Here is a 15776-nt window from a genome sequence, read left to right as displayed (position 1 = left end):
ATTATTAAATAAAAAATGATATGAAGGGTGGGTTTTAAAAAACTGTTTTAATAATTATACATTCTAATAATATATTTTATTTATTTCTTACACATTTAGTTTGATGAGCTAACGTATGGTAACATTTTTTTTTTGAGTTCTAGGTTAATAATTATTTTAAGTTAATATACATTTCTATTTCGCTTTAAACCATTTGCAATATGTTTTTAATAACCATTGAACTTCATTATTTTCCCCTATATTTTACCATAGGATATCTCTACCCTGATGGTGGAGAACTCTTCCTACGTGTGAAAAGTTACATTTGTAAACCCTGTTCCAGAAGGCTGCACTCCATGTTTTGAGATGGTGAAGGCATATAAGTCTGCACCTAGTGGTAAATTTACATTTAGAAATGGTAAAAAGCAAGAGGGAGAGTGTGGCTTGGCCTGGATACAAGATGGCTTGCTTTACTCTTGAGCTCCACAAGCCTGCAAGCTCCAGCAACAGTAAAATGTAGAATCGCCACTATTCTAGATTTCCGAACCCGATTCAGACGTGCCCGGAACACAGTGATCACGATGGAGGCCGTCCTGTCGTGCAGTATTCTCCCCCAGGGATAAAGCGTCATGCTTGCTAGGCAGGAGCCGCTGTCAATAAGCCAGATCGCTTAGCCCTGCGCGGGAAGTAAGAGGTGAACTACTGGGGCGGATTGGCGATGGACGGGGCCTGAGAGAGCATCACCCTCTCTTTCCATGGTGTGACCTTGAAAAGGAATGGGAACCTATGGTGGAAGTCACTCTCCCTCGTGCGAGGCACGTCTAGAAGAGAGCAAGGTTGACCTGCTGACTGATAGTTTGCTGGTGGGGAGCATTACTGGATGTTTTGGGGTAGGGGGTCTGTGTCACCCTCCAGGGAGCAGATAACAACACATGGTAATTGCTCCAGAGAGGATGGAAGAATTCGTTACTAAGACGGAGATAGCAAGTTGACGGTAAATTGCATTATATGCAAGCCTGGAGCAGAAGGGAAACTGCTATTGGGCTGAGAGGGCGATAGACCCGAGAGGGGGTGTAAAATATGTTCCCTTGTTGACCCACCATAACGTGGATGCATTTTTTGCTTGCTCATAATAAAGTTGGCAGCCTGCAATTACTGGAGGGTCTGTGCACACCTGGTAGGAGGCTACCTCTGGTCTTATGTCCTGGTGGCCAATGAGTGGAAAGAGGACGGGGATCGAGACTGCTCATGCCCCCTGCTCACTAGTGGGGTGAAGCGACTCTCTGGCCTGTAAATCTCCTACAGGCCATGGGGCCCTGATCGGCTGCTGTAGTGCTTCGGCTGGTGAGGTCCCACCTCTGTGCATTACCTTACCACGCATGTAGACACTCGGGAACTTACAGTCTGCACCTGTCATACCCCAAAACGGGCAAAACAGTGAACCAGAGGCAGTCAAACATCATGTTTGAGGCTAGGCGGTGGGTGAACATGTGTAGGGACTCTGAAACCACTCAGGAGCAGCCAGTGATGAGTGGACACAAACTTGCTGAGGAGATTGACATGAAAGCACTCTTTAGTAAGATACAACTCACTCTGATGAATATTCACCAAATGATAGACTCTGTGACTATGCGAATGGACACCATAACCCAAAACTACAAAAGCATGAAGCTGGAACAAAAAATCTCCAATGAGGAAGAGGATCAAAAGACAGGCAACAAAAAACGTATTCAGATCCATAATAAAAGCCAAGAATGAAGATCTTAAAGCACACTCTCAAAGAAAAACTCTATGCATAATCAAAGTTGTTGAGTCTACAGCAACTGAGGAAATGGAACTCTTTGTAGAGGAAATGCCGGTGTAACTATTTGGGGTGGTAAGCTTTTCCAAACTATTAATTGTGGAGAAAGCCCATCACTCGCTCACACTCCGTCCTCCCGCAGATATTTCATTTCTACTAGAGACTAACCTCACACCTCAAACCAACAAATGATTGTTTCAGAAATGGGCAGCACTAATCATTATAGGGGAGAGGCTATCCTTATCAGACATGTCATTCCATTCCGACTGATACGCTCATTGTGAGATGACATGGGCAGATATGTCATAGTGCAGGGTGTGTTATGCTTCAGACATGTTATCTTGGTGAACATTTACGGCCCAAATGCTTTTCGAGGAAGGTCCAAGAGTTGTCATGCAAATTACTTATATGGGGAGGGGACTTACATTACACTCGACCCTCCAGTAGACAGATTGCATACATCATCTAGGAATCACTCTGCAGCCTGTAAATCCATCATCAACATTATTAGAAGCTATGAATTGGTAGATGTGTACCAGATCAGGAATCATGGTAAAGGGGAGAGAACGTTTTATTCAGCTGTTCACAAAATGTAGTCTAAACTACATTAATTTCTCACACCCCGAGAAGTTAGTACCAGGGTGAGGCGTGTGGAACACCATGCCCACACACTTTCTGACCACTCATCAGTGGCGCTTGAAGTCTCATTTTAAGATGTGTCTCCAGTGACAAGATTATGGCGCCTCCCACCGTGGGTTTTCTGATAGCTATTTTCAGGACAAAATATAAACAGACATTCAGAACTATTCTACTGAAACTTGAGGGTAAGTCACAACAATAGCTACGCTTTGGGAGGCTTTTAAAGAACTTTAGGAGGCTTTTAAAGTGGTGCGAAGAGGCCACTGTCTGATTAGCAAAAAGGGGTGCACAAGGCATTATATCAACATATGGCGACTTTGGAGAGGGACATCAACGAAATAGAGCAGCAGTTGACTATGAGAAAAGTGGTAATTGTGGGGAGGAGCTCAAATGCAAAATCACGTAACATAACGAACTTGGCGAATGAGATGTCAACTATTTTGGCAACTACACGGAAGCCTGAGTGTATGGAGAACGTGAGAGACCCTGAAAAACACTGGCCGCTATCATAAGGAAACATTGGGTTATGAATTATGTTCCTCAAATCATGCATGACGATGCTCAATTGCGATACAAAGCAGCAGTAATACGGGCGGTGTTCCATGCCTACCATAGCAACCTTTATGCATCTAAATGCATGGGTGCTCCTGAGAAAGTACACATCTACTTTGAAAACACATATAATGCCAGAATGATTCTGCCAGGAAAAATAACAAAAAGGATTTTTAACAACAAGTTAATTTAGTAAAGGGTCAAAGAATACCTTTTGTACATGTATGTTCAAAGATAACCTGCATCAAACTCTTAATTTATTTCATTGTCAGTGTTTTGACCCATGTATGCTTTGAAACCAGGCCTTCTTCAGGACAAGGAAGGAATACAACCTTGGAAACCACTTAATTGTTTGCAGAGGTACTCAAATACGTCCTTTGTCCTGGTAGGCATGCAGAACAGGACCCATCTGCTGTACTGGTATACGGGTCACTAGACCTCTAAGATACACGCAAGCAAAGCATATATGTGGGTTGAAACGGCAACACTGAAATAAATTATGAGCCTGATGCAGAACAATTGTCACAGGGCAAAATAAAGAGTTGAAAAATTGTCCCATTTTGACTAACTTTAAACATAGTAGTTCATAGGATCTTATTGATGTAATATATGTTGTGCATTGTCTTGTTGTTATCACACTTTTCAAGCACTGCGCTGATCTCCCCGTGTGGGATATATAATGTTATTGTCTTACAATTCTTGAATATAGTGTGTTTAGATAAATGGTATGTCGTTGTAAGTCAATAAACAATCCACTAAGGAGGATATTTAGAGTCCTGTGCTCAATAATTTGTTATTAAAAATCATTTTTGTTACTTTTTCGGCAGAATAATTCTGGAATTATATGTGTAACAGACCCAAATTCTGATGGTTACATGGTCCACCTGTGTATATTTTAACTACTTTCAAAACATGAAACTCGCATGTTTGAGTGTAGCTCAATGTGAACTCTTAGTTCACCCTCTCATGCTAGATAAAATAAAAGATGTTATCTTTGGACTGCCCAACGGAAGGGCCCCCGGGTCTGACGGCTTACCTGCTGAAATATACAAGACCAACATTGACCTGTTAGTGCTAGTTTCCTAACACTGATTTTCGTTGCTGCGCTGCGCTGCGTTGCACCAAATCTTAGTAAATATGCCCCAATGTGTATGGGCTTGCTAAGAGTAATAAGGCAGGACAAAACATCAACATATTGCATTATGCGAAGATTAGATGGGGAGACATAACGAAGTTAGAACAAGTTTAAAAAATGTGAAACAATTGTGATATAGACATAACCTTATTGGGAAATGTGTGCATATGCAGTGAGTGGTTCTAGTGGTAGAAGTGGGCTGCAACAGTACTGAAAGTGGGTGGTACCTCTCAAGAAAAAACTTGGGCATTGGCAACTATGTTTTTTTTCATACCAATTAAACACACAGATTTACCAGAGAAGGCCAGCAGGCAGCCTCCCCAACTAGGTGCAGGCAAATAGACCATTACCCCCCCAACTGTCCTAACTGTAGGCCCCAACCCGTAGTCAAATAATGGCCAAAGCATGGAAACATAAGGCACGAGTGTCTCAAAGGGTGGATCGCTTTTCCTGCAGAGTGTGTCCCAACTTCAGCATAGTCAAAAATTGTTCTGGTGAATAACTACCTTGCCCACTTTTTGTTGAGTACCTACATCTCAAGGTCAGGAAACATACTAAATGCATCATAGAATAAAGAGATCAGGATAGCACTGTGAAAAAGGCACAAGGGACTTTTGGCCTTGCTGTGTTTTGGGTGGCAGGCGTAACTCAAAAATCTAGAGTTATATGTATGTTAGACTCTTCATTACATCTTTATTCAAGATAGAGTATGTGTTTATCTCACTTTGCTGACAGTGGTGGTGTAATAGTATTTTGGTGTTTTTTTTTAGCCTGACGGATTATTTAAGTTTATTTTATTAATTGAACTAAATACAATGATTCATTTTCCACTCTACTGATGGAGGTAAAGCTGTTTATCAGCTGTCCACTTGAAAATACAAGAAGTTATTCCAGATCTTACAGGTTTGGTCAAATTGGGTAGCTGGGATTAGCACTTTGACCTCTTGGTCCACAGTCCGCAACTCAGCAATGTCATTGTCCAATGTGAATGTATGTTAGAGCTATTGACCTTCCCAGCCCCAAAGAGATGGATAAAGTACTGCATTCATGGGTAGTAGCTGCTCACAGAACAGGTGCAGGCTCAAGATCTTTCTTTTAGGACAGCGCTGTGAACCTCACAATACAGGCTGAGGAGCAGTTCTGCATTACAGATATTGAGGTGTAGAAAGAGCTTTAGAGAATTCAACATTAGAATCCCATTATTTCTGATAAGGCTTAAGCATGTACAACAATCCTAAAACAACCAATCCTGAAAGGATGCAGAGGAGCGGGTGCCTTTTTGAAAGATGGGCGTCTTAATACAGAGATGGCCTACAGTGGACCGACAGGAGATGGCCAGTACTCATGATTTCTCAATGTAACCAATGCATGGTATCAATCATGAATTCTTAAATTTGCAGTTAGTACGTACCTTGTTGCAGAACTGTCATGAAGGCGTCCCACACCCATCCTCCTTTACAGCCATCCCTATTGGTGCAACTGTCACAATCAATGAGCTCTGAAATCATAAATGTAATTTGTGATTACATGTATGCCCATTCCAGAAGAAAGTCAAGCAGATGATTAAAATACATAGGCCCACCATCCCTTAGGTCCATGAAGGCACTGGTCTCCACTCCGTTGTGGGGGAACCACCAGCCTTATTTAGAGATCCCCATCTGCCTGATTGACATTTCTCTGGCAGCAGGACTGATGCACTGAAGGTACAAATGAATGCTGAGCGGTCACCATAAACTTGGAGTTCATTTTGTTTTAAACAAACTTCCAAAGCAGGTCTTTGTATGGTTGAAAGAAAATCAATGACCTAGGCAATCCAGGATATCTCTTCCCATGTTACAAAGTTGCTGATTGATTTTTCCTCCTAAATCTGCGTAATGGTTGCCACGCCCTAAATAGGTTGGGGGCAACCATCAAGGTGACTTGGCAGCCCAGTGCTGTGTCGTCCATCAGGTTAAAGTTTTATAACAGCCGAGCCAGACAAGGGTCTACTGTGGGAAACCCTGTGGTCCCGGTCTCAAAATGGAAACCCGAAGGTTGGCGGGTTGGACATCTGCTGATTTTGGTGGCTGTTCTACATCCGCCAACCTCTAAATGACCCTTATAATATTTTAGCTATTTTCTAAATAGCCCATCATATCAATGAAAGCAAAGCAGATCTGTCTATTAAGTTGCCTTTCAAGCCTATACCCTGTCCAAACATGTCAGCAGCAATATAGACTAACCATCCATGTTAAACCACACAGACAACGGACCTAATAAGTAGCAAATTGGGTAGCAAAGAACAGGCAGAAAACTCTCCCATGACTAGAGTATTTTGTTGTTTTTTCTAGAATAAGGCTAAAAACAATGGCCATATCCGAAAGTGATTGCACAGTAACTAGAGTTAACATTGTTTATTGAGGAACACAAAAACAGCTAGGGAGTACACACCATTTATTTTCTACCTGTTTTATTATTTAAGTGCGAACAATCCCATAAAAACTATTTCAGTGCGCTGACATAATAATGCAAGTTGTATCATGAATGGGACATTTTATATACAGGACATTGACTGCTTAAAAAAATATTGATGTAAATTAAACAAGAAACAACCTCTCACTGGGGCATTGGAGGTTGATATACTGTTTGCCATGATATAATCGCATCGTGCTACCTTTTTAATTTTACAGTAATATTCAGCTGTGCTTTATTTTATCTTATTAAATATCACCCTCTACGTGGTGTACAATGACAATAAATTGGGTAACAGTAACGTACTAATATATGTTATTTACAGCACTAAGAAACAACAAAAGTGCAGAATGAAGTGCTACATACAAATAATTTATAGCACTTAAAAACTACATAAGTACTGAATGAACGTCTATATTTAAGCAAATTATTGTTGTTGTTGTTACTGAATGGAGGTGGCTGTAATTGCTTAGACTTTAAAATGGCTTGTGCACAGACTGAGTCTGCACAGTTTGACTGGCCAGTTACAAGCACAAGCCTACTGGCCTTTCAAAAGGCACAAACCTTACATGTGTCTAACCTGTAATCCGTAACTGTCACCTAATTAGTGGCATTCACTTCAGAAGTTACAGAGTTTCACCAAGAAAACAACAAGCTACTTACCTGTATATTGTAGTTATCTAGTATTGGTATTTTTCACAGATTAACATTCTTGAATTATTCCTGTTGCTGAGGCAGGAGTCTAACAGGATTATAATAACAATCAGTACAAAACCTAAACTATGCTTTAATAGCTTGGAGAGGTTACACAGTTAGCCTATCAATATCATTAGAAAATAGCCAAACTTAAGCATTTGAGAGCACAATACCTCACCCATCAAGGCCCACCTATACCTCAGACTTCCAAGGAGTGTTTATATCATGACAGAGATGAGCTGGTAACAGGGAGGGGAAACATCCTTTACCCTGCAGGCAGAACCACAATCTGCTATACTCGGCAGTCACTACCCAGACTTCAACGTTACCACATGTTCCTTTACCACGCAAGTCGTTACAATGACTTGCTTTAGGAGGCATGTTGTTGGACTGGTGTTGGATTTTAAGTCCAACACCTTCCCTACTCATACACTGACTAGTGTTGGAATAGTAATTTATACTATTCCAGAGTCCAGCACCCCCCTAAGGCAAGTATTTAAATTGGCTTGCTTGGTAAAGAAACGCGTGGTAACATCACAGTTGGGGTAGTGACTGTGGGGTAAAGGCATGTGTGGGAAATGCATGCAGGGTTCCGTCATGCATCCACGAGGGAGGAGGCTGGAGAACTATAATATTCACATAAGTAGCTTAAATATGACTTGTATACAAAATCAGAAGTGGTTGGAGGGAATCTGGTGAATACATTTACATTTGATACACAGCTCACATTACGAAAAAAAGATGGAGAAAGACTGCTTGCCCACCTGCAGCATCATTGTAAATCATTGACTAAAGACAGTAGTGTTGAGAAAACTCATGGGTGTTCTTCCATGTAGCATGCTATGCAAATCTTTTACAGAGGGACACCAGCAAATAATGCAGTAAAAGTTGCAATTGTCCTCGTGGAGTGAGCTGTTACTGCACCTTGTAGTGGACAATCTGCTTTTAGATGACAGAAGAGTATAGTAGCTGAAACACAACGTGCTACAGCTTATTTGAAAATAGCATACAGCTTTCTTGGGGGACCGTATGCAACTCAGGTTGATCGGATTTTCTAAAATTCTAAGTTCTATTGAAGTAGAATTTGAGACAACGATGTACGTCCAGAGTGTGGAGAATTCTTCCCTCTGCAGTCTTAAGATGTTTGAAAAAGGTACTGAGTACCACTGGTTCAGTAAGGTAAAATTCCGATGGCAACTTAGGGATAAAATGGAGATTTGTTCTTAGTATGACTCTGTCGTCCCTATACTGCAAATACAGCTCCTTTATAGTGAAGGCTTGTCACTCTTGTACACGCCTTAGTGTTTGGACCAAGGTGCAGAGATTTCTTCCAGGACAGGTATTTTATATTTAAATTATTTATTATTAAATATAAATTACAAATAGGTTCAAATGGATGTTTCATTAGCTCTGTTAAAGCAGTATTAACTGGTCATAGAATAAGAGGTTTAGTGACGGGCAGGAAAACCCTAAAAAGACCTTTAATGAATCCTTGATAATTCTTTGAGATCATAGGGATGCTCAGTTGTTTGCTCTTCTGAAACGACAGACTGCGGCTAAATGGTTCAAGATTGAAGAGTGAGAGAGACCTGATTGTACCAAATTAAGCAGATAAGGAAGAATATGTTCTAGAGATGATGACATAGGATGGACATTCTGAGCAGAGCACCCAACTCAAAACTGTTTCCATTTTGCTTTGTAATTTTGTTTGTAGCATCTGATGTGACCTTTGCAAGTATTTCTCTGAAATCCTCTGTGATGTCTAGGAGATGGTATTCATTGTGCTCAGAAGCCAGGCTGATAAATTGAGTGACCTCAGGTTCGGATGTAACACTTGGCCCTTGTGCATTGTCAAGAGTGCTGTAATCATCTTGAGAGGAATGTGAGCATACTCTGGAAGAGGAAGTAGCACTTTGTACCAGTATTGTCAGGGCCATGTCGGGACTATCAGAATGAGTTTGCATGGTTCTTGTTTAATTGTGTTTGTTAGCTTCGGCAGCATAGAATTGGAGGGAAACCATAGGCATCAACTCCTGATTTGCATTTCCCAATTATCTGTCTTGAGAGAAATTGCTGACATAAAACTGTCATTTGCAGTTCTTGGTGGTCGCAAACAGATCGATTCCTCATCTTTGAAAGATAGTTTTTAATTTGCGATCGTCCAATTTCCAGTTGTAACACTCGTTTGAAGTTCAAGTCATGGTGTCAGCACATTGGTTGCTGGTACCTGGAACATGTTCAGCTTTGAAAGAGATCCTGTGGTTGATAGTCCACATACAAAATGTAATGCCTCTCTGGACAGTATTTTTGACATTGTTTCTCCCTGCTGGTTTATATAGTATGATTGTTTTGTTGTTAGTGCATACTAGTACTGAGGATCCTGAAATCCTTGTAAGAAGGCCCGAAGTTCTATGGCCTTGGCTCATAGTTCTAAGAGATTTATATGTATCTGATATTCTTGAAATAACCATTTTCCGTTGACTCTTAAGTCCTGAAAGGGACCTTTCGAGCTCATCTGAGGTCATTAGGAACACAGGAGGAGACTAGAGAATTGTCGGTCCTGTTCACAAATTGTTTTCTTTTGTCTTCCTTCATCTTTGTTTATGATATTTACAAAGTCCTCAGAGAATCTTGGATCTGAAGACCATTTTATTTATTTATTTACTGTATTTGTGAAGTATTTATAAAATGCAAAGCTTATCCCCTTGGGGATGTCACGGGGCTAGGAATCATCCTATCATATCAACTGAGAAAACTCCACTGAGTTAGAACATATAAAGAAAAATAGTCGTCCGAGAAAAGCCAGGTTTTTAATTTCTTTCTAAACCAAGTATGGTTATCAGTGAGGCGAAAATACAGAGGTAAAGAATTCCACTGGACTGCAGACAAGTACAAAAACGATTGGCTGCCTGATCTAACTTTTCTGATTAGTTTTGTTTTAGTAAGATCTAGATTACAGGATCTAAGATCGCGACTAGGCTTCTAAAATTCAACTTGCCTGTAAGATCTCAGGTCCCGAGTTGTACAGGACCTTGTGAGCATTGCATAGAAATTTTTCACATAGGTAGTCAATGTAGCGTAGCCAAGCAAGCCGATGCAGAACTAAATCTGTCCATGTTACAGATTAGCTTGGCGGCAGCATTTTGAATTACCTGTAATCTTGTGAATAGGTAATCAGCCATGTCTACAAATACGGGGTTGCCATAGTCCGGTATAATTGCTATAAGAGCCTGGATTATGTTTTTATGCCAAGCTATTGGAATCCCTTTACACAGTCCTCTCAAAAGCTGAAGAATGCCAAATCATTTACCACAAGTAGCCCAGACATGTTCTTGCATGGAAAGGCAGTAATCAATAATGACCCCCAGGGTTTTGGTAAATTTCTTGGGAGTAGGCATATCCCTCAATAAGTCTGGCCACCACGAGGCATCCCAAATCAGATACACCCCACGAATAGCAGGATCTCTGTTTTATCTGCACATAGTTTTAGACAATGATTTGTCATCCATCCTGCAACTTCGATGAGGTACTCTCGTAATTAGCATCTGGTCTCGTCATATTTCTCCCCCAGTGATATAATCAGCTGGGTGTCGTCTGCATATGAGTCTACCTCAAAACACCATTTCCTTACAGTTTTTGCTAATAGAGAAACATAGACATTAAAAAGGGCGGGCTCAATAAGGAGCATTAGAGGGCTACACAATTGGAAGAAAATGAGCAAGCTCTGCCAGCTGAACGGTCTGTGTTCTATTCTTTAGGAAAGAGCTCAAGCACAGAATGGTGTATGAGTGTAAGCCAATTTCATGGTGTTTGCTAATCATCAAACTGTGGGAGACGATATCGGTAGCTACAGACAGGTCAAGTGGGATCAGGGTTGTGTCCTTGGCCTAATCAACTACTGACCTGGTATTCTCCAATACAGCTAACAATGTGGACTCAGTGCTGTTGTTAGCATGACAAGCAGTCTGGAAGGGATCCAATAGCTTGCCGTTTTCTAAAAAAATAGTTAATTGGCTGTTCACTAGTTTTTCCAGACTTTTTTTACATGTATAGGGGGAGCAATATAGGCTGGTAATTGGAAAGGGGAGATGCATCAATTCCAGGTTTTTCTGGCCGAAGGTAGAAGTACAGCTTCCTTCCAAATCTCTGGATCAATTGCCACTGTAAGGGATTAATTTAAAAATTCAAGTAAAATGGGGACATAGTATAGTATCTAATCGAGAAAGAATAAAATGAGGGCAGGGGTTAAAAGGGAGCCAGATTTGGCCTCCGTCATCAGCTTTAAAACCTGTATTTCTGAAAATTGGTCGAAAGTCCCCAGATATATGTTAGAGTATGGGGGGGGGGGCTCCATAAGGATTAGTTGTGCGGGATCCAGGAGCATATAGAATATAGAATATATATATATATATATATATATATATATATTCGCTCCTTAAACACCAGCCTGCCGCACTCCAGAGCGGGTGCACACGTAACGGGGGTGTGCCCGTTAAATATATACTGCTTCCAACATCCTCAGGCACTCTACCTGACAAGGAACGCGGCACTCACAGGGGTGGTTTCCATCGATTTTATTAGGAAACACTCAGCACATACGCGTTTCAGCATGGGCTTTCGTCAGTTGATCTACAGAAGCGCGCGGCGGCCATTAATGTTTTATGCATATGGGTCAGTTCATAAACAACAACATAGGACTACGGTGCATTCTCAGCAAAATATCGCGCCATATTGGAACAGGCAAACTAGCTGAAGGACGACATTATAAGTCAATACAACAACCTATGCTAATATATTTACATGCCTAAATCGCAACCACAGATACCATATAACAATAAATACGTATCTTGAATAATCACGCCCTGAATGGGCTATGTCTCTGCACCCCGTCCCAGTTTAAGCCCCAATCCTGCCCTAGATAGGCTAAATTAATTTTCTCTACAAAAATCATTATTATTCAATATATGATGTCACATGCAATGTACTGGACAGTCCAATCAATTCATAATATATATACATTTCAAACCAGTGGTCAAAAAATATCACACAAAATAAGGAGGATGCTTACAACGAACAAACATGTGCTGAGTGTTTCCTAATAAAATCGATGGAAACCACCCCTGTGAGTGCCGCGTTCCTTGTCAGGTAGAGTGCCTGAGGATGTTGGGAGCAGTATATATATATATCACGATGCTCCCTGACGTTTACCAGCAGGCGTCACCCAATCGTAATGAGGCCAGCTGGGTTTGAAAAGGTGGACACGGAAAGCACTTCCCAATCACTAGGGCATCTGATGAAGTCAAACGACGAAACGCGTCATGCCTGGGATGCTTAAATAAAGCGCGTTTTCTGACCTGCAGAACTGGTGTGGCTTGTTCTTTTCCTTGGAGGGGAACGTGGTTTGGAGATGTTTTTGTGCGGCCACAGCACAAATTGAGCCCCCCACCCAACGAAGCTGTTCGGCGGCAGTAGTGGCAAACTTTCTATTTGGTGTTACCTCACAGACTGGGGACACTGCCGAACCACCGCATTGCACTTCTGTGACCTGCCCACTGTTTGGATCGTGATCACACAAGGGAGCGTCGCACACAGAGGTGTCGCTCCGAGGCTGCAGAGTGTGCCCTGCGGGTGGGTGATGGTTCCAGGTCAGCCGCTTTTCCATCAAAGATCTGAGCGCCAGGTGAGAATAGGCAGTCACCGCCCACTTGGGGGAGTACTTACTACGTGACTGCCTAGTGTGAAATTCAGAGTGCTGAGTTTCACGATGCTCCCTGACGTTTACCAGCAGGCGTCACCCAATCGTAATGAGGCCAGCTGGGTTTGAAAAGGTGGACACGGAAAGCACTTCCCAATCACTAGGGCATCTGATGAAGTCAAACGACGAAACGCGTCATGCCTGGGATGCTTAAATAAAGCGCGTTTTCTGACCTGCAGAACTGGTGTGGCTTGTTCTTTTCCTTGGAGGGGAACGTGGTTTGGAGATGTTTTTGTGCGGCCACAGCACAAATTGAGCCCCCCACCCAACGAAGCTGTTCGGCGGCAGTAGTGGCAAACTTTCTATTTGGTGTTACCTCACAGACTGGGGACGCTGCCGAACCACCGCATTGCACTTCTGTGACCTGCCCACTGTTTGGATCGTGATCACACAAGGGAGCGTCGCACACAGAGGTGTCGCTCCGAGGCTGCAGAGTGTGCCCTGCGGGTGGGTGATGGTTCCAGGTCAGCCGCTTTTCCATCAAAGATCTGAGCGCCAGGTGAGAATAGGCAGTCACCGCCCACTTGGGGGAGTACTTACTACGTGACTGCCTAGTGTGAAATTCAGAGTGCTGAGTTTCACGATGCTCCCTGACGTTTACCAGCAGGCGTCACCCAATCGTAATGAGGCCAGCTGGGTTTGAAAAGGTGGACACGGAAAGCACTTCCCAATCACTAGGGCATCTGATGAAGTCAAACGACGAAACGCGTCATGCCTGGGATGCTTAAATAAAGCGCGTTTTCTGACCTGCAGAACTGGTGTGGCTTGTTCTTTTCCTTGGAGGGGAACGTGGTTTGGAGATGTTTTTGTGCGGCCACAGCACAAATTGAGCCCCCCATCCAACGAAGCTGTTCGGCGGCAGTAGTGGCAAACTTTCTATTTGGTGTTACCTCACAGACTGGGGACGCTGCCGAACCACCGCATTGCACTTCTGTGACCTGCCCACTGTTTGGATCGTGATCACACAAGGGAGCGTCGCACACAGAGGTGTCGCTCCGAGGCTGCAGAGTGTGCCCTGCGGGTGGGTGATGGTTCCAGGTCAGCCGCTTTTCCATCAAAGATCTGAGCGCCAGGTGAGGATAGGCAGTCACCGCCCACTTGGGGGAGTACTTACTACCTGACTGCCTAGTGTGAAATTCGGAGTGCTGAGTTTCAGGATGCTCCCTGACGTTTACCAGCAGGCGTCACCCAATCGTAATGAGGCCAGCTGGGTTTGAAAAGGTGGACACGGAAAGCACTTCCCAATCACTAGGGCATCTGATGAAGTCAAACGACGAAACGCGTCATGCCTGGGATGCTTAAATAAAGCGCGTTTTCTGACCTGCAGAACTGGTGTGGCTTGTTCTTTTCCTTGGAGGGGAACGTGGTTTGGAGATGTTTTTGTGCGGCCACAGCACAAATTGAGCCCCCCCACCCAACGAAGCTGTTCGGCGGCAGTAGTGGCAAACTTTCTATTTGGTGTTACCTCACAGACTGGGGATGCTGCCGAACCACCGCATTGCACTTCTGTGACCTGCCCACTGTTTGGATCGTGATCACACAAGGGAGCGTCGCACACAGAGGTGTCGCTCCGAGGCTGCAGAGTGTGCCCTGCGGGTGGGTGATGGTTCCAGGTCAGCCGCTTTTCCATCAAAGATCTGAGCGCCAGGTGAGAATAGGCAGTCACCGCCCACTTGGGGGAGTACTTACTACGTGACTGCCTAGTGTGAAATTCGGAGTGCTGAGTTTCACGATGCTCCCTGACGTTTACCAGCAGGCGTCACCCAATCGTAATGAGGCCAGCTGGCTTTGAAAAGGAGGACACGGAAAGCACTTCCCAATCACTAGGGCATCTGATGAAGTCAAACGACGAAACGCGTCATGCCTGGGATGCTTAAATAAAGCGCGTTTTCTGACCTGCAAAACTGGTGTGGCTTGTTCTTTTCCTGGGAGGGGAACGTGGTTTGGAGATGTTTTTGTGCGGCCACAGCACAAATTGAGCCCCCCACCCAACGAAGCTGTTTGGCGGCAGTAGTGGCAAACTTTCTATTTGGTGTTACCTCACAGACTGGGGACGCTGCCGAACCACCGCATTGCACTTCTGTGACCTGCCCACTGTTTGGATCGTGATCACACAAGGGAGCGTCGCACACAGAGGTGTCGCTCCGAGGCTGCAGAGTGTGCCCTGCGGGTGGGTGATGGTTCCAGGTCAGCCGCTTTTCCATCAAAGATCTGAGCGCCAGGTGAGAATAGGCAGTCACCGCCCACTTGGGGGAGTACTTACTACGTGACTGCCTAGTGTGAAATTCGGAGTGCTGAGTTTCACGATGCTCCCTGACGTTTACCAGCAGGCGTCACCCAATCGTAATGAGGCCAGCTGGGTTTGAAAAGGTGGACACGGAAAGCACTTCCCAATCACTAGGGCATCTGATGAAGTCAAACGACGAAACGCGTCATGCCTGGGATGCTTAAATAAAGCGCGTTTTCTGACCTGCAGAACTGGTGTGGCTTGTTCTTTTCCTTGGAGGGGAACGTGGTTTGGAGATGTTTTTGTGCGGCCCACAGCACAAATTGAGCCCCCCACCCAACGAAGCTGTTCGGCGGCAGTAGTGGCAAACTTTCTATTTGGTGTTACCTCACAGACTGGGGACGCTGCCGAACCACCGCATTGCACTTCTGTGACCTGCCCACTGTTTGGATCGTGATCACACAAGGGAGCGTCGCACACAGAGGTGTCGCTCCGAGGCTGCAGAGTGTGCCCTGCGGGTGGGTGATGGTTCCAGGTCAGC

The 15776-nt window shown here is 43.7% G+C and overlaps 1 protein-coding gene across 3 annotated transcripts in view; it reads right to left on the bottom strand.

Moving 5' to 3' along the window:
• The window catches only part of CTSW (cathepsin W), a 1136802-nt gene that overhangs the window by 234642 nt on the left and 886384 nt on the right, over nt 1–15776 (bottom strand). For all 3 annotated transcript variants that reach the window (XM_078660783.1, XM_078660784.1, XM_078660782.1), the window contains one exon: nt 5518–5604. In XM_078660783.1, coding sequence (XP_078516909.1) covers nt 5518–5604 — 87 coding nt within the window. The remainder of the gene's footprint in view (nt 1–5517; nt 5605–15776) is intronic.

This window comes from Lissotriton helveticus, chromosome 9 (assembly GCF_964261635.1).
Source record: "Lissotriton helveticus chromosome 9, aLisHel1.1, whole genome shotgun sequence".
NCBI classification, from domain to species: Eukaryota; Metazoa; Chordata; class Amphibia; order Caudata; family Salamandridae; genus Lissotriton; species Lissotriton helveticus.
This window is presented reverse-complemented; position numbering and strand designations above follow the sequence as displayed.